Source organism: Phymastichus coffea, unplaced genomic scaffold (genome assembly GCF_024137745.1).
Source record: "Phymastichus coffea isolate CEN01 unplaced genomic scaffold, Cenicafe_Pcof_1.1 PCOF00009, whole genome shotgun sequence".
NCBI classification, from domain to species: Eukaryota; Metazoa; Arthropoda; class Insecta; order Hymenoptera; family Eulophidae; genus Phymastichus; species Phymastichus coffea.
The window spans coordinates 8,397,793-8,417,377 of NW_026706820.1; the positions used below are offsets into that span (position 1 = coordinate 8,397,793).

The following is a 19,585-nucleotide window of genomic DNA, read 5'->3' on the forward strand; positions in this document are numbered from 1 at the left end:
CCTTAGGGAGCTGAAATTGGATGAGCTACATAACTAAGGGCGAGGAGGTGCGCAGATAGGGGAGATGGAAAAGAGAATAAAAGGAAGCGAAAAAAGGAGAGTTTTGGTGCAAAGATTTGGCTCGGTGGGTCACCGGTTATATTAGCAGGAGAGACGTCGGTGATACGAAGAGGACGATGATTATTTAGCTCAGCGAAATGCTGTAGAACATCTTGATTGATCTGGAAAGCCGGATCGTCCCCGGCTACTGCAGAAGATTCGTCGAAGCTTGTATCATCGGCACCGACGTCCGAGTTCACAAGAGGAAATGATGCGGCAACTAGGGCGAATAGCGACAGCGTGAGCTCTTTTCTCTCTTTTCGCTTCCTCCATCTTAATACTGGTACGCATATGACAATCGCGGTGTCGTGGGCTCCGCTCTGTCGTACTCCGCGGTGAGCAGAAATGCAACGTCTGAGCGATCTTTAATTTTCCGGCTCCATCGGAGAGGCTCAGCGTTGCATGTTGAGCAAAAATGCCGATTTGCAATGATTGAACACCTCACCGTGAACACCGTTTCGCCCTGAGTGCTTGATCGAGCGGAACAAGCCTACGAAAGACTATTTTTTTTAGTGATTATTCTTTTTATGTTCTTTTTCTTCTTTATTTAAGGGAAGCCCTAAGTGAAATTCCAGCCTGGTAATAATTTATCGATACGAGACTGATTTAAATGGTTTTATATGTAAAATTTTATGAGGAATTCAATGATCCAGTTTAATAAAATCTAAAAATTATTTTTTCATATTTTTCAAAAAAAAATTTGGTTTTGAATTTTTAATTTTTGACCTATACCAGCTACGGCTTATTCCATGCGTAATGTTATTCAGAATATATATTTAAATATATTTGAAAGAAGAATTCAAATTTATTGGGAACACCTAACACATACATTCTTTGGCGCGCCGCACGATCATTCGCGGTGTCCGCATACGATAACGCAGTTGAGTAATAATTAAGGCAGCAGTAAAAATGAAACTAGTTCCGCAGTTTTCAATATTTCGGGCTGGAAATTGTTATACAAGTTCTTTGAATTACTCTGAACAACATTACGTATGGATTAAGCCATAGCTGGTAATAGTCAAAAATTAAAAATTCACAACCAAAATTTTTTTTGAAAAAAATGAAAAAAGAAATTTTAGATTTTTTAGACTGCACCATTGAATCTCGTGAAATTTTACATATAAAACCATCTCAATCAATAAATTATCACCAGGCTGAAATTTCACTTGGGGTTCTCCTTAAGTTTGTAATTTTCTCTTATATTTTCTTGATTAGTAATTTAATGAAGTATTGATATTAGGAGTTAAAATTGAATTTAATATATTTTTTCTTCCCGTTTCAGGTTCTGTCACGAGCAAAAGTCACAACGTGCATGTACGGCCGGTTGCTCAGTAGCCGAATAATTTAGGCTTCCGAATCCCCGCGTAAATTATTTAGTAAATAGAACCGCGGGCAAACATTTATTGTAAAATCCGACTCTTCCTTTACAAATACCGGACTTAAAAAACAAACTAATGAATAAATAAGTAAATCCTAATCTTTTTATTGCATTCTAAAACAAATACAAAATACTCACTAGAGTATTCTCTCGAATCTCATGTACATATTTCATATAGTAATAAAATTTACTTAATGTCTTAATATATTAAACAGATTACAAATAAACTTGGTGCAAATAAAACAACACAGGATTTCAGAATGTGTTAAAAAGTTAATGTTTCTGTTGATAAAATGTAATAGAAAATACACTCCGTATGTATATGTGTGATGATGGGACTAAGACCGCATACAAGTAGCGCCTCCCCCCCCCTAGTTTGGTCACCGAGCTGGCTAACCGCGCTCTCTTCGCTCGAGTGAGCTGTATGCTGCTAGACAGCCTTGCGATAGGTACTCTGTATCCTTTTCTCCTTATATCAATAAACTCTCTTTATATAAAATTCCTGTGTACTCTTATTAATAAACTAACAGTTTCTGTAACCAGGTTTTAGGAATGAATAATGTAGCTGTAGATACGAGGGTGGTCCGATAAGTACTTAGCCTCACCGCCCGATGGCGCCACTCTCGCAAAAGAAATATTCTATCACATAGTACAACCTTCTCGATGGTTACTGTCAAGATTTCAGCCGGATCGGAGTTGTATTTTATTTTTGAGAGCGTATGAAAACAAGTGTGTGCGTTGATTTTTGAAAAATGGAAAAAGAGCAGTATCGGTCGGTGATTCGATTCTTGTTTTTGGAAGAGAAATCGCGCAGCGACATCAAAAAGCGCTTGGATGCTGTGTACGGTGACTCTTCTCCTTCGATGGCGACCGTTAAAAAATGGTTTAACGAGTTTCAACGTGGTCGCACGTCGATTTTTGAAGAGCCACGTTCAGGTGCTCCGAAAACGGCTACCACGGAGGATAACGCGACAAAAATTCACGATCTCGTATTGGCAGATCAACGATTGAAGGTGCAAGAGATAGCTACAATCGTAGGCATCTCAAAAGACTGCGTGGGTCATGTCCTGCATGAAATTTTGGGCATGAGAAAGCTGTCGGCGCGATGGGTGCCGCGTTTGCTCACTCCGGACAACAAGCGCAACCGTGAGACAACTTCAGAGCAATGTCTGACGCTGTTTAAGCGCAATCCGAAGGAGTTTCTGCGTCACTTCGTGACAGTCGACGAAACATGGATCCACTGGTATACGCCAGAGACCAAGGAACAGTCGAAACAGTGGACTTTACCCGGCGAAAGTGCTCTGAAGAAGGCGAAGACTGCCCTATCGGCCGGAAAGGTGATGGCCACCGTTTTCTGGGATTCACAAGGTGTGATCTACATCGACTACCTGGAGAGGGGCAAAACGGTCACAGGGCTGTACTATGCCGAATTATTGGGCCGATTCGACGTCGAATTGCAGAAAAAACGGCCTCATTTGGCGAAGAAAAAAGTGCTCTTCCACCATGACAACGCACCGGCTCACACCTCCGCCGTCGCTATGGTCAAATTGGTCGAATTAGGCTACGAACTGCTGCCCCATCCACCGTATTTTCCAGATCTAGCCCCGTGCGACTACTTTCTGTTTCCAAACTTGAAAAAGTCACTCGCCGGGAAGAAATTTGAGTCGAATGAGGAGGAATTGAATCGCTCCCACGGAAGCCTACTTTTCAGACCTCGAGGAAACGTATTTTTCAGACGGGTTAAAGAAGTTGGAGCATCGCTGGGCCAAGTGTATCGAACTAAAAGGAGACTATGTTGAAAAATAAAAGGCCACTTTTCCAAAATTTTCGTTTTTCTTTTGTAGGCTAAGTACTTATCGAACCACCCTCGTAAGTACTAATTTGGACGAGTGAAGTGAATAAAATGTCGAATGAATATATCTTCTTACCTATGTGACTGTTATAAAATTTCGGAAACATTAGACAAATAAAATATAAACAAGCTCTATATGAAATACAAGCGCTAATTGTTAATCAGAATAACATTGAACTATTCAACGAAAATATAGCAATAATTCGGTTATTTACATGTTATAATACTCACTCTTTATTTTGGTGCATTTCAAGATTTTCGATTATTTGAAAATTCATAACTATTTTCTTATTGCGTATTTCATACAAGTGATTCATTACATGGTGCACTTCTCTGTTTAAACCTAATTTATCTTGAATCAATTTTTCTATTTTGTTCTTCAAAATAAATATTTGCTTCAACAAAGTCGTTATTGAGGTCTTATAATCCTAAATTAACAAACATATTTGTATAATTATATAATTTAATAAATCAAAGTGATTTTTAATAATTACCTCGAATTGTGAACACGAAGATGCAGATTTGTTGGTTACTTTATCAATCTCTCGAGCTTGAATGTCTACAAATTTCTCAACAAAATTCCAGCTTAAATGGTTCTACAATTATAAATATAAATAATTATTGACTTGATTTACTAATAAATTTTATTAATTTAGTCAATGAAATCAATTTTTTACCGATTCATCTTCGAATGTAGATAGGTTCCTCATTAACTCTTCCGATTTACTCTGAAAATTATAATATTTATTAATTATATTCGTTATATAATGTATAATAAATAATGTAGAATATAATAATCTCCTAGTTATTCTATAAATGAGCGTCTCTTTAATAGACAGCTATTTTGTTCTATTCACGTCTTATTGATTCATTGTAACTTTCGGTATAAAATATCCTTTCATAAAGTAATAATTTTTATTTTAATATGCATCACCGCGACTGCATTTTTACTTTTCACAAATAAACTCTGAGTTTTCCACTTTTAAATGTAGAATAAACAACGCTTGGCGACTCTGGATATTTTCTACATACAAGCCGCGCACTTCTTGAAAAAAGCAATAATCCAGTCTGATTGTTTTTATTGTATAATGGCAACCAGCCGTATACTCGAAAATAAGGAAAAATGCTATAAAAACTAAGGTGATACCTCACATTTACGCTTAGGTGTGTTAGGGCATTCGATAAAAATCTTTACCTTATAAAGAGCCCGATGTCACATCTATACGAAGTCTATCCTTTACTATGCAAAATTTGTAACTTTAACTTTTTTCAATGAATAAAAGCACTTTTCCAGTTAATTTTAATGCGCTTATACCAAATACAAACTTGATATACGTATTAATTAATTAATACTTAGCGAAATTTAATTTAAAATTATAAATCATGAATAATTTTACGATACACAAATATAACACGAGTTCAACCATTACTAAGCGCAGATAATATCTTAAGAAAAAAAAGCAGGAATTTGACACATTGATAACAGGTTTTTGAACTAAGTTATCAATAAATAAAAATTGATAATTTATTTAAACATTTAAACTTACGTTGTAAGATAACGATCTAACTGTATACAGGGTGTCCCAGACCACCCATCCACCCCTTCTAGTTTTCCAAAAACGCATTTTCAGAAAATATGAAACACATAAAATTTCAGTAAATTAGTCAAGGATTTCAGCGGTGACCTTTAATTTGACATTGGAAATGATTTTCAAAGACATCTCAAGGTCAACTTGATTTTTTTAAATAGGAACCCCCATTTTTGACTTTGAATTCTTAAAGAACACGAAATTTTGAGTCAAAAGGGATTTTCTAATTTTTGTTATTAGGAGCACAGTTTGCGAGAAAAAAATTCATTAACATTTGCAATTTAACTCGAGAAGCCGATGGATTGCAATCATCTGAAAGGCTTCACATGTTAAATAGCAAATAATTTGGTATTAAATTAATTAAATCTTACCTGCAGGTATAAAATCAAAATGGGTCAATGACGTTTCAGATACTACAAAATTGAAATTCACTCCGTTAATTTCACTCCGTCAATTCATTATTGACTACGTGACTAATAACCACTGAACCAAGCAATGAAAAGTAATGCAAACTCAAATTAATGGATATTTTTTTCTTAGGTAAGATATCGACTTCAAGCCACGTCATTCGAATGGATATTCAGATTTCATAGTTTCCGAAAAAAAAGTTCATTATCATTTGTAATTTAACTCGTGAACCCGATGGCTTGCAATTATCTGAAAGGCTTCACATGTTAAATTGCAAATGTTAATGAATTTTTTTCTCGGAAACTGTGCCCCTAATAAAAAAAATTATAAAAACACTTTTGACTCGAAATTTTGTGCTCTTTAAGAATTCAAAGTCAAAAGTAGGGGGTTTCTATTTAAAAAAACCAAGTTAACCTTGAGATGCATTTGAAAATCATTTCCACGGTCAAATTAAAGGTCACCGCTGAAATCCTTGACTGATTTACTGAAATTTTATATGTTTCATATTTTCTGAAAATGCGTTTTTGAAAAACTAGAAGGGGTGAGCGGGTGGTCTGGGACATCCTGTATACTGTCACAAGAATGTATAAAGCAATTTGTTTATTCATTCGTTGCTGTTAAAGGAACTTAATCTCGTCCCGCAGTGTACGTAAAGCTAACTGCTGCCTCGATCTGATCTTACAATACGATCAACTGATGCGTATGTGCTCCGCAAACTGAAAACGAGTACGCAAGTGCAAAGAAAAATTGGAAGTGAATGAAATCAAATATGAGGTATAATGCTGCGAGTGCGGAATGATAGTAAATTGTCTAGCTAACAGTAATAACGCGACACGATTTGAATCAAAAGTATCGGTTTATTTGGTTGATTAGTCAGCAAAAGAAAAACAAAATAATCGTATGTCTGAAAGATTCAGATGTATATAAGGATCAATAAGCACTGACGCTAGTTGATCGCGACGAATAACGAGAGAGAGAGAGAAAGAAAGAGAGAGAGAGACAGAGATAGAACAAAAGCGCGGAACTCATCGTGAACTAATAGCGGTTGCTCCGCTTGCACGATAAAACTTCGTTAAATTCCGAACCAATTAAGGTGCAGTAGAGAGCATGTTATAGAACGACGGCCCAGAAACTCCTTCCCTTCTTCTTCGTAGCCATGGGCGTCAAGCTCCCGACGGGCGCCTAGAAATACTTCATTGGCACCAGCATTTACAATGGAAAAAAAATGGTTGACTTGACACCGTTGTTACCCTTGATAATTTAAACAATACTGCTTCGTCTTCGAGTTGCATGTCGCTTCCTGCCCTTCATTTTGTTCACAAACTTCTGTTCATAGAATTTTTGAATTCTCGGCCGGTTTCTTTTCATTAGCGCTTACTGTTCTCCGTTGCGGTAGCTTCATATAGTAAATTACACGCGTGGCTTAACGAATATTCATTCGTTACAATACTTATAAAATTAATCAAAATGATTGTTATCCGATCATTTATTTTATATTTACAAAAAACATAATTTGCCAATTCATAACTTAATTATTGATTAATTCATTAATTTATTGATCCATATAATTTCATAAAAAAATACAAGAATTCCTCCTGTAACATTTGCAAGAGCCTTCAGAGACGAACAAGTTACTTATACATAAGCTTGACAAATTAAATAAACTTACATAACTAATAATAACTTAGAAAGCAATACAGAATTATTTTTTAATTTATTTATTTATATCTTATGTATGGTTAATGATTAGAATCTTACTAGTTTTTGCACAATTGGTAAATTCGCATTCTTGTGGAATTCTAATGTAGGAATTCAAAATTTCCTTGTACCATTTTTCTAGTGTTTATTTTATCAATCCAGATTACCTGCCATAGTTTACATATTATATTCATAATACAAATTTATTCAATATACATCTCTTAATTATATTACTAATTTCTAAATTCTTAAGTTCTATTGTCAATTTATTCAAAGTTTTTACTGCTTTTACATAACTAATTTTGTCACTTATTCTTCTGCTGTATTTTATAAATTGTACCGATTTATTCCTTGTTATACTTTTGCATGATAGGCATTTCTGTCTCATATTAATACAATGATATATTATTGCCTCTGATGAGAATAATCGCCTAATATGAGAGTTTTATCTGGTTCCAAAATAGAGATCTATATATAATTTTGATTATTTCGTATTCTATATACTTAAATTAAATTGTTATCATAGACTCCTTCTCAGGGTATTATTTCATACTTTATAACACAATGAAAAAATGCAAAATACTCTATCATTAACGATTGAGTGTCTATAATTTGTTTCAATTTAGCGAATATAATGTAACGGTCTAGTCTGATCTGTTCTTTTTTTTCACTTGTTACTGCGCGAGAAAGACAAGAGGAGAGAGGATGACCTGATGAATCGGCGAAATCCGCTGGCACGTAGATCTTTTTGCCGACTGGCGACTCCGTGGATTATGGCGCGGCCGGTGGACAAAGACTGGCTCAAAATACTGTCCCGCTGCGCTGGACTGATGCACTATATCGCTGGCGAGGTCTCTTTCCTAATACTAGCGAGAGACGACTAACTAGTGCATGAGAGACTGCTTCTCACGCCTTCCCCACCACTCACTTGCCTAATCGGCGGAACGCGGCAAAGCCAAGCGTGGCCAGTGCCGCGCGCCTAGCCGCACCATAATTGCATTCTTTCTCTCTCTCTCTCTCTCTCTCTCTCTCCATCCAATGGTGACTGACGGGAGTGCATGTTGTTGCGCGCTCCTGCTTACTGGTACTGCCGCTGCTCTCTCTTTCTTTCTTGCTTGTGGAAAAAAGACCGATGCTGAAAACAAAAGCTGGCATCAGACACGGAAATGCACGTGCGTCAGATACCTGCCATGAGCCTTTACCAAGGTCGGAGAGAGAGAAGGAACACACGGGGTAGGCCATGACCAGCCTACACAGTTACAGCCCCTCCGAAGGCCGAAGTTCTCCCCAGGACAACAAGGCCTTACTCCACCCCCAAGTCTCTCTCCCCCTTTCGGCAAAGACTCACGACTTGGCCTGAGGATATAATAAATAACTTATTCAACAATATAATAGACTTAGGATTAACTTAATTCTAAGTTAGTACAAAAACGAAACTAAAATTTTAGCTTAATGATGACGACTAAATTTTACAAGGGTTGATTACAAGGGCAAACGCGTGGTCTATGTACCGGCAAAGAAAATAAACTCAACCATCGGATCGATGACGCGTCAAGACGCCCTGCGCACATATTCACCTTTAAAGTCAGCTAGGTTACTAAAGAGAATACCATACCTTAAGGCTCGACGACTATCGGTTACCCTCCAGGTACTTGAGCCTAAGGACCCTAAGCTCCTAGGCTACCGGTGTAAGAGCGTCAGTACCATTGAACCGATGACCACCCGCGGCAGTCACTAACGGCGGGGGCGCCTCCAATGTATCCATCGGGGCGACCTCCGTCAAAAGCAAACTTGACCCGTCTCGCGATCGCGACTCCGCGCCGTTCGTCTGCTGACGAGTGCTTTTGCGTGCCAGCTTCTTTCGGTACGCCTTACCCGATCGATGGCGTGGTTTTCGAGTAACCTCCGGAGTGGTGGCCAGGGCAACGGTCTGCCCCGTTGTCACAGGTCCCAGACTTTGAAGAGCGTGCTGCGGCGCCGGTCTGTATTGTGGGACAGACGACACGCTGGGTAGCGGCTCACTTAAGACCGAAACCGGGGCATCTCGGGTAAAGCTAACCCTCGCTTGATCCAGCGAGTATACCAGGCGACACCGCGGGCAATCGCTGACGGTTGTGTCCAACCGTCCGCAATTACGACAGTAGTCGCGTCTGAGCGGCGGCTCCGTGCAGTCGGCCCTGCGATGGGAGCTCGTCCGGCAATTGAAGCACCTGAACGATGGGAGATCTAGCTGATCGTCCCATGGCACAAACGCCAATCCCCGAAGGAAAAGCTCCCTCACGAGACCGAACCCGGCACCAGAGGCGCCAGCCTTAACCGGCAAACTCGCCGAGGCCGACTCAGCTGAATGCTTTTCCCCGCGCCTTACAGACCAGGCTGCCTCACATGATGTCGAGGCAAGCCCAGTTGTCGGCACGCGGAGGACGGGCAATGAGGCCGGAGAAGACGACGGTCGTAGCATCGGCTCCCCATATCTACAGGCCCGTCGTCGCGTTCACGGGGTCCAGGCCTTCGAGTCAATGATTGACTCGCCACTCGACCTATAGTGGCCACGGGACGCTGGTCGGCTTCCACCGATGAAGCGTCCGCAACCACACGAACCGATAGCGGCGGGCCTGGGTCCCTAGAGTGCAACGACGACTCTATGTTGCAGGAGGACAGATCAAGCTGCGCCCGCCATCGCCTCCATCCTGCGTTAACGCGTTCCTCATGCTCTCGCCTTCGTTCATCAGCTGAGTAACCAGCCGGAGCGAAACCCCCCGGTCCACCAGTCCTTATAAACTGATAGGCCGGATCGAGCCTCTGGAGCCAAAGAGGCTTCCATGACAAAGGTTCATGCACGTGTCTCTGAGGCGTCACTCGAGACACCTCAGGAGCTCGCGAAATCTTCTTCGCCGAATCGCCGTCTTCATCGAGGATTTCCAACACTCCGTTAGTACCCATGGAACATAACGCCGTGCTCTCACAACCGACTCCTCGTCCTCGCGAATTCGCGCGCATTCTGGCGATTCTCCCGAAAATCGGCCTTGAGGAGCGACCGATCGAGATACGTCGTTGATCCCGTGATGATCCAACACAGGTACTTGCATCAACCTCGTGCTGATACAGGCCCTCCGCGGCGCAAGTCACGCGCAATCTCTCCACCGCCTCGCATATTGCGAGAGACGTCAGACGGTAGGACGCACACTTGCATACGGCCTATGCCCAGTACCATACTGGAGCAGTCAAACGCAACGTCGTGGATGGAACCCTGCTTGTTCTAACAAGGCTCATCAAACCCGTTGTTTCGACAGGGATCGGCCTCACCGATAACGGTGGAGGAGCCGGCACTCCTCGCGACCTGAGACTTGCACGATCAAACGTCTCATTCGAGGCGCCAGGAAGCTGTGGTAGAGTCTCGACCAGAGTAGCCGCCTGCTCTTCTTGTGAAGGAAAAGCAGCGAGCCCCTCGGCCTGGTTCGACCCCAAAACTTCCGACGCCATCGGCTGTTGCACCATGTCGGGAACGGTTAGGCTCAAAGGGTGCGGTGGCTCCCAACTCTGTCGCTCTTCCATCCATCGTCTTTACCAACATCTTAAAAATAAATAAACAGACATCCAAGTTATCACACCTATAGACGACATGCCTCCTTCCCTTCAACTAATATCCCTTAACTTTTCGAGGTGCAAGGTATCGCTTCAATTCCGACATATGCACCCGCGCACCACGAGGTTTGCTGTCCGTCTGCAAATCGTATAATTCCGGTGATAATACACTAGCGATTTTGAACGGGCCGTCATATTTAGGGTCTAGTTTTGCGTTCTTACTCGCGGCAGCGTTAGAGAGCGTATGAACTTTGCACCAGACTAAGTCTCCTACTTGGATAAGTACGTGCTTCCTGCCTTGGTCATATTGCCGCTTCTGTATTTCCTGAGCTTCCTCAATATGCTTCGCTACTAGATCTCTAAGCGCATTGAGTCGAATTAAACGGTTCGTCCACGTTTGCGTATCAATTTTCGTAATAGGCAATTTCTTTTCTAACTCTTTCCTAAGACTTTTAACTGGCCGAGGATCCCTACCAAAGTTTAAGAACGCCGGCGACACTTTCGTAAACGATTGCGTCGCGGTATTTAATGCGTGCCTAAGCTCGTGCAAGTAACGGTCCCAGCTTCTATGGTCTTTGGCAACAAATATTGCGATCATAGTTTTTAGACCGACCTTTATTTCTTTACGTTCCCACATTTTTTGCCTACTTGACTGAAAGTGGAGTCGGAAATGTAACTTTGGGCGATTCAAAATTAAATAGGATCCGATGAAAGTCGAATTTTATTCTACATACGATGCGCGCATTTGAAATTTGATGTGCGCGTTTGGAGACGTTCTTTCGCATGCAATTAGAAATACTTTTTTTTCTTTCTTGTTCGTTTGATTGTTAAATAATTAATATTCCTAATTTTCTGTTTGTAATTCTGTTTAATTTTTTATTCTTATTTCAATTTATTTAGTGTAAAGGTTACTGAACAATATTTTCAAAACCTACAGAACTATAAAAACTAAAAGCTACCATAGCATAAAAACGAGTGTTTACCGAATAAAAACCCTTACATTGTTGCGCGTCTCTTCGCTTTCACTTTCTGAGTATAATAAGCTGCCAAGAACTCTCGGGCCAGAAATCGTCTGTAGATTAGGAGGAACTTTAGCGAGACGTAACAGGACCTATTTCTTTTTCTTCGCTTTTTCTAAATCAACCAGACGAGTGTATACTAAATTATAAGTAAAATGGTAACCGCAGCTGCCATCTTACAACTGTTGATCAGCATTTCAACCAGCTTTACCCTTCTGAACATTGTACAAGGAATTACAGGAGGTATGGATCAGAGGAGAGCGGCAACAATAACAGACAATTATAACAACAATAAACAACAAAAATAACAATAGCCACCACAACACACACACTCAGCAACAAATAACAATAGCATTAGCCACAAAAACAACAACTAACAATAGCAATAACCACACCAACATTAACGATAGTAATAATAGCAACAACAGTATCAACAATAACAACAGCAGTATCAACAACAATATTGTTTATTTATGCTGAAATTTTATTGTTATTTTTGTCGTCGCCTATTGGTATTGTTATTTTTCTTGCGTGTATTTGATGCGTTTGCTCGGCGCATTATTTAATCGTGAGAACGTTCGCGCTCCCCGAATCCCCCCTTTTAAATAAATAATTTGTGCGGACAGCCGCGAGCTACTCCAACGGGTACGACTACTATCTCCGTTACATGGCATCCCTTGTGGGAATTTAGCGATGCGCACCCGGTTTTTTTTGGTGCTAGTCAGGAGTGATTGTCGTGCGGGCGCGCTGTTGACTCAGGAGTTCGCGGTTCGAGTGCGCGTGCGCCGTAGTTGGTAGATCATCTCCTCCCAAATTAATTTTTTTTTGTGAGCTCCAGCGGTCGACCTAAGCGCGAGTGGCTTGCCTGAGTGTACGGAATTGAGTGCGCAGAGCCCAATTGGTACGCATAAGGTTGGCTGCGTAGTAGCTAGATCGGCTGCGTAGTGGCTGGGTTGGCTGCGCAGTAGCTGGATCGACTGCTCAGTGACGGATTTTCGTTGCGTGAGAGCTGCGCGAGGGTTTGCGGACAACGCTGAGGTATAGCGCGTGCGCCATGAGAGTTCCGGGTTTTCCAGGTGGTTAGCAACCTTAAGACAACCGGACCGATTTCGGCGCCTGCGCAGATCGGAGCTGACCTCGATTTAGGCAAAACCGAGGCCAAACGATACACAGTGACTATCGTTATGGTCCTGCCGTATCCATTCGAGGTCGATACTGCTGGAGCTGAGGATGCCCACCTTGGTTAGGATTAGGTTTTTTTTTGGTGTATTTTGTTGCCCAGACCATGTATCCGGTGGTGCTGGATCAGCTGGTGCTGGTGCTGTAGGCGTTTGGGTTTGGTGTAGAGGGTCAAACTGCAACGACGGTTGCGCTTCTGTCGCCTCGGCGCCAATCGTTTCACCTGTTACTCGGGCGTTATCGGCACGTGCGGCGACTCAACCCCGGCCTCCCAGGCGTTAGAGCCCTTATGAGTTAACGGCCCGACTCAAGTGGCTAATAGCCGCTTCGGGTACGTGTGGAGGGGAGCGTCGGATTAGGACGTCATCAACGCGTCGTCGCCAAAGTCATCCAGCGAGCTGGACCGAGTGCGGCAACGCCGCGAGAGGAGATCAGGCAGGAGGCGGCGAGAGACGCGTGTGAGTTCCTCGGAGTCGGATGAAGTGAGCGAGTGGAGCTCCACAAATGATGATAGGCCATTAAAATTCAACGGGGCGTTGGGTCAGTGACGGAGCGTTTCCTGGAGAAGCTTGATCGTTGCGTCCAGATGTACAGACTCCCGGATCGTGAGGTGCTGTTAGGTGATCGCGCGGAGGTGTGGTTGGCCAACAAACTCGGGACATGGCGTATATTCGAGCACTGTCGAGCTCTGTCGAGGAAGGAGCTGTACGATGTACTGGCGCGTCGGACGCAGGCGCAGGATGTGTCCATGGGGAACTACCTGACTGTGTTCGAGAGCGTCGTTAGGAGAATGAGGCCTCCCCGTCAGAGAAGAAACAGGTTCGTTTGGCGAAGACGGGCGTGAACCCGGAGTACGGCAGGTATATACTCGGGAGTAAACGGTGTATGCCCTGCGAGATCTGGAGTATGATGGGGAGAAGCTGGAGAAGCACCGTGAGTATGAGAGGAGGTGGCACCCTCCTTCTGCTAACGACAACCTGCCAGTTGAGGACGCTGCTTGTCGGAGAAAGGGTAAGAAGGTCCACGTGGCAGCCATGACGTGGCTGCCCAGATGGACGTATCAATAGCAGAGAAGTTTAAAGCCAAGAAGAAGAAGAGGAAGGGGAAAATTCCCGGTACTGCCATGACCGGGCAATCATCTGGTAGCGACTCGAGGGGGCAGCAGTGTGTGGCGAACAGTTCAATGCAGCCTACACTGCAGCAAAATCGCAACCCTAAAATCCAGAGGAATGCCGGGGGCGCAGGTGATAACCTGCGGGCAGCCCCATCGTTGCAGGCGCCGGCGCAGGTTGCGAGGCGTTAGCAAAGCCCAAGGACCGGGCGTGACCGGGCTAATTTTCGGGGAAGATGCTATGGCTGTAAGGAAGAGGACCATAGGATCTCTAAGTGCCCTAGTTCTGGCCGAGGACAGGCTGGTCAGGCGGAGGGGAGCCCAATTTCCGGTTTCCCAAGTTTCCGGTGCCATCAACCGGAACATTATGCCCCTTTGGGTCGGTCGAAAGAGTCGTGCCAGAACTGACAGGTGCCGAACTGTACGTTCCACACCTGTGCGAATGAGCCGATCCGTAGGCTGCCGGAAAACCGGTCTGCGGTGAGTGGAGGCCCAATGCTCTCTGCGGTAACTCGCAGTGGGCTGCAGGGTTCGGGCACGACGAACTCGAGCTAAGGGTGCGATTTAAAGAAGTGGAAGAGACGGCGACGGATGGAGAGTACTGGGAAGAGCTCGTAAAGCGTCTTGAGAGCCGTTGACAGGTGACTGACAGTGAGAAATGCCAAGAAATGCATGAAGGACAGGAGAGCCGTAAGCGCCAGCCGTGTGATGCAGTGCCCGCTAGTGAGTCAACACAGCGGGTTTCCCTAGCTTCTGAGGCACCGGGCGTGTCGGATAAGCGATTGGGTGAAACCATGGGTTTCTCTAGGTTACCAGCGGATGCAACCATTGCTTCAAGTATTAGGAATGCAACGAAGGAGCTGGAAGCTTCGTCGGTTACGGTGGGGGCAGTGGTCGCGAAGGTCACGACTGATTGGCTGCATCTGAAGGTGAGAATCTGCAGTACGATATGTTTCTCGGACAGGACTTTATTCGTGCGTTTGGTTTCCGAATGGATGCCATGGAGGACACATGGAGTGTCGAAGGTCGGAAAATGTGGTACTACTTCGCACAAAGAGTAGGAAATCGCATATACTTTCCCGACCCCCCGAAAAATCTGTATCTGACTGCTGAAGTGGGAGGACTTTCGGCACTGCGGAAGCCCTAACAAATCGAAGCGCTAGTGCGGTGAGTGGTGCCAAAGGAGTCACCTGCGTAGACGGACTTGATCGAACACGTCATTGATGTGCAAGATGCTAGACCGATCGAGACACCCATGCGCAGGTACTCCCCGCAGGTCACAGAGTTTATCCACCAGGAGATCGAGGACTGGTACAAAAAGGGGTGGATCTGTCCGCCTCAGAGCGAGTGGTGTAGTACACCGGTGGTCGTTAAAAAGCACGACGGGAGTTACCGTTTATGCATCGACCTGTGCCCGTTGAACAAAACCACTCGCATCGACGCTTATCCGATGCCGGGGGTAGATGTGATACTCGATAGGTTGCAAGGGGCCAGGTACATTTCCAAAATCTACCTCAAGTGTGCCTATCTTCAAGTGCATTGGCGAGAGGATAGCAAGAAGTGTACGGCGTTTGGGCGCCAGGTTGTGGTCTTTGGAAATGTAACCGAATGATCTTTGGTTTGGTCAATGCTTCTGCAACCTTTATGCGCTTGATGGATGCACTGTTTGGACCAAATTTCAAGCCGCATGTGTTCGAGTATCTTGGCGACGTGATTATAGCCATAGAAACGTTTGAGGATGACTTGGTGTGGCTCGAGAAAGCGCTAGGGCCCATGATCCAAGCTGGATATCAACGTCGAGAAGAGCAAGTTTGGTTGTTCTAGTGCGACGTTTTTAGGGTATCTTCTCGACGAGAACGGGTTGCTACCAGACCCCGACCGTGTGAAACCCATTCTAGATTTTCCAGCTCCGCACAACATCAAGCAGCTGCGTCGATTCCTGGGGATGTGCGGGTAGTATTCCAGGTTTATCGAACACGAATCACATCTGAAAGTATCCCTAACGAAGCTGCTGCACAAGAACGAGGCATGGCGCTGGGACTTCGAGCAACAACAAACGTTTGACTTGCTGAAGCGAGCGTTAACTGAAGCCCCAGTGCTGGTGCGTCCGGATTTCACCCGGACGTTCTATATGCACTGCTACGCGTCGTCTTATGCATCGAAGTTTGTCTGATGCAAAAGGACAACGAGGGATACGATCACCCTGTGTGTTACGCAAGTCGCATACTGAATGAGCATGAGAGGAACTACACAGTGTCGGAGCTCGAATGTCTCAGTCTACTATTCGGTATTCACAAATTCAGGCCATACATCGAGGGTACGCATTTTATTGCAGTCACAGATCATACGGCTCTGACTTGATTGAAAAATAAGAAAGATCCTTTGGGGTGGCTTGCCCGTTGGATCCTTGAGCTACAGCAAGGGGGCATCCCAACATATCCGTGATGCGTTATCTCGTGGGGAGGATATTGCAGCATTCGAGAATATCGTCGACTTGTGGTATCTGCAGCGGTCGAAGGATGTGGAGCTGAGGCCACAGAAGTTCCGGAATTGGAAAGTCGAGTATGGAATGCTATACAAGTATGGCACCAATGAACTCCTGAACCCGGTGACTCATAAGGTCCAATGTTGGCAATTGTCATACCGGCGGAGCACCGATCACGTGTCATGCGAGATGCCCATTGCGAACCGTCTGCGGGATATCTTGGTCACGAGAAGACGTATGACCATGTCGCTCGCGAGTATTTCTAGCCGAGTATATGGTACGATATACAGAAGTTTGTGTAGTCATGTCAACTATATCAGCGTTATAAAGATGAACAGGGCGTACCGAAAGATCTAATGAGTAAGCGAGTGGTCGAGCGTCCGTGGGCAGACATTGCCACGGACGTAATCGAGTTACCTTGTCGTAAGAAACGATATAAGTACCTGGTGGTATTGCAGGACTTGTTCACCAAAGGGGTGAAGTTCAAGCCACTAACGGTCGCTACCGGTAAGACCTTGGAGAATACCCTTGAGGAATTAATTCTTTTTAGGTGGGAGGTCCCTGAGTATTCAGTGAGCGACAGTGATAAGAACTACTGTGGGGCCGAGTTCAAGGGTATCCTCAAGGAGTACGGGTTCGAACACCTGCCTTGCCCATCCTGCCACCAACAGGCTAATTTCTGTGAGCGAGCGATCAGAACGTTGAAAACCATGATCTCAATTTTCGTAGATCATGATTACCGCGACTGGAATAAACATCTAAACGAGTTTCGGCATGCGATGAACACGGCTGTTCAGTCGACTATAATTTTGGTAGGGAACCGTGTCCAACGAAGAGCCTGCGTAGAGAGGTGAAGAAAGGAGGTCCGTTCTTGCACCTTTTACCTGGGGAGTGGGCAGACCGAATGAAGCGCTTAAACGCGCTGCGGAGCCTCGTGCTTAAGCACATTGAGCAGGTGCAGGACAAACAAAAAAGAGATTATGATCGCAGCCGTCTATGATATATTTAATTTAAGAATTTTAACTTAAAATTAAATTTATCTAAATTTAAATATATAAAGATTTTATTTCAATTTAAATAAATTTAAATATATAAATTTTATTTAAATATATAAAGATTTCAAAATATCTTTCATTCCAGACTTCATTAAAAAGACAAATGATTATGCTACCTCAGTACAGTCAATACTCGTATACTGCAGCTATTTAAATTACACAGGTCTGCAAGATTTTGTTATAGAAAAGCCATAGGTCATTTTCGAAGTAATTTTTGGCGTAGAAAACGAATTCGGAGTCCAAATTGCTCCATCACGTCAGGATTTTGAGATATCCTAACCTAAAAATGCGAAAATAGTGGTTTTTTGCTATTTTTGAGGCTATGTAGCACCGCGGCATTCTCATTAATCAGAAAAAAACCAACGACACCTTAAAGTATAAGTCTGACACTTTCAAATACCGTTGAGTTTGCTCAAATAGCTCATTTCTGCATCAAAATATTCCATCTTGAATTTTTCAAGTTTCATGAATTTAGTTGTTTACTTCGTTGGTAAACTCACATAGTTCTGGAGAAAAAGTGTTTGACTAATCGCCTTTCTTTTAAAAAATAAACAACTTAACCTCAGATAGGCTAACATGACTTAATCCTCAAGTATTTTATCCAAATACATCTTATGAACCCTCATAAACCACCCTAGCATATCAAACAGACTAGCCCACCTAACCCTGGGTACACCAACTACTTTTCTTTAAGCAAACCGAATTCTCCATCACTGATGGACTACCCTATTTTAAGCTTTATAGACTTCATTATCACATACCCTTAAAACCCTTGTAACTGCTATACTTATACTTCTATACTCAAATAGGTGAACCCACCTACCCTAGGTAAAACAAGTTGGTAAATTTTTTTTTTCAAAAAAAAACCTAATTTTGTTATTTAGCAAATCCGATATTTTTGCAGTTTATCTAGTTGTAGATTTATACTTAAGATGTGATTCTAGTTTTAAATTTGAATCGCCTTTTTTTTTTATTCAAAAGTTTTTAAAAGCCAAAATGACTCAAAGTTCAACATCCTAAAATACCTTTGAGTATCCTAAATTAGTGAAATTAGTGATATATTGTTATTCAGTTTATATGTCTGTGTATTTCTGTAAACTTTTGTATTTTCATACTAAATCTTCGTTTCCAAATTCTTTCGTAACCGTATTTTCATGGGATTATCAAACAAAATTCGTATTCAAGTTCATACAATTTATGATTAATGTAAATGACGAGTGTTAAGTACTGTATTTTAACCTTTATAAAAACTACAACGTGAACTGCTATAACTAACTTTTTTGATAATACCTATCAAGCTTAAATTCTTAAATGAGTAAAAAAAATTTATGCTGTAATCAATATTGTTATTTTTTTATTTTTATTGATAGAGTCACCTTAACCTGGTGCTAACAACTTGTGAAGCTATATACTTCTATCGTAATTTAATAAATTTGGGTAATAATTTGGTTGCTTGTCCACAAATCAGCCGTTATAACGGCTACTTTATTTACACAATGGGATCTCGTAAGTGTTCTAATGACCCTGATCAATTTTGCTATATTTGTGGCCGTTTTACGTTTGAGAACAAAAACGTAGGTATCAATGAATCTATTAAAACTCAATATGAAACTTACTTTAATATGCCAATTTCTCATCAAGATAAGCCGTGGGCTCCACATGTTGCATGTAAGTCATGCGTTGCATCTTTAAATCGTTGGAATAATGCTACGAGCACGACGACACCAATGCCTTTCAAAACACCTATGATTTGGCGAGAACAATCTAATCATGATGAATGTTATTTCTGCTTGACTAAAACTATTGGATTTAACAGTAAAAATGCACATAAAATAGAATACCCCAATGTCTTGAGCGTAACAAAAACCATTTCTTATGATTCTCATGATAAACCTCCGATTCCTCCTCTCTTACAGCAAAAAGTTAAAGATGATGAAATCCTCGATAAAAGTGATTTATATGATGCAGATTTTTGTGACTCTGATCCTATTCTCTTTGATCAAGCTGCACTAAATGATTTAGTTAGAGATTTGGATTTATCTAAAGATAAGTCCGAGCTACTTGGCTCACGACTGAAGGAAAGAAATCTTTTAACTTCTGGAACAACTTTTGAGTGGTATAGACATC

General features: G+C 42.6%; 1 protein-coding gene across 8 annotated transcripts in view; it reads right to left on the minus strand.

The window, feature by feature from the left end:
• Positions 1-19,585, minus strand: part of LOC131670948 (coiled-coil domain-containing protein 93) — a 636,062-nt gene that overhangs the window by 290,758 nt on the left and 325,719 nt on the right. For all 8 annotated transcript variants that reach the window (XM_058947048.1, XM_058947011.1, XM_058946991.1 and 5 more), the window contains 3 exons: positions 4,007-4,057; positions 3,824-3,925; positions 3,561-3,757 (listed from right to left, as the gene is read on the minus strand). In XM_058947048.1, the coding sequence (XP_058803031.1) occupies positions 3,561-3,757; positions 3,824-3,925; positions 4,007-4,057 (350 nt within the window). The remainder of the gene's footprint in view (positions 1-3,560; positions 3,758-3,823; positions 3,926-4,006; positions 4,058-19,585) is intronic.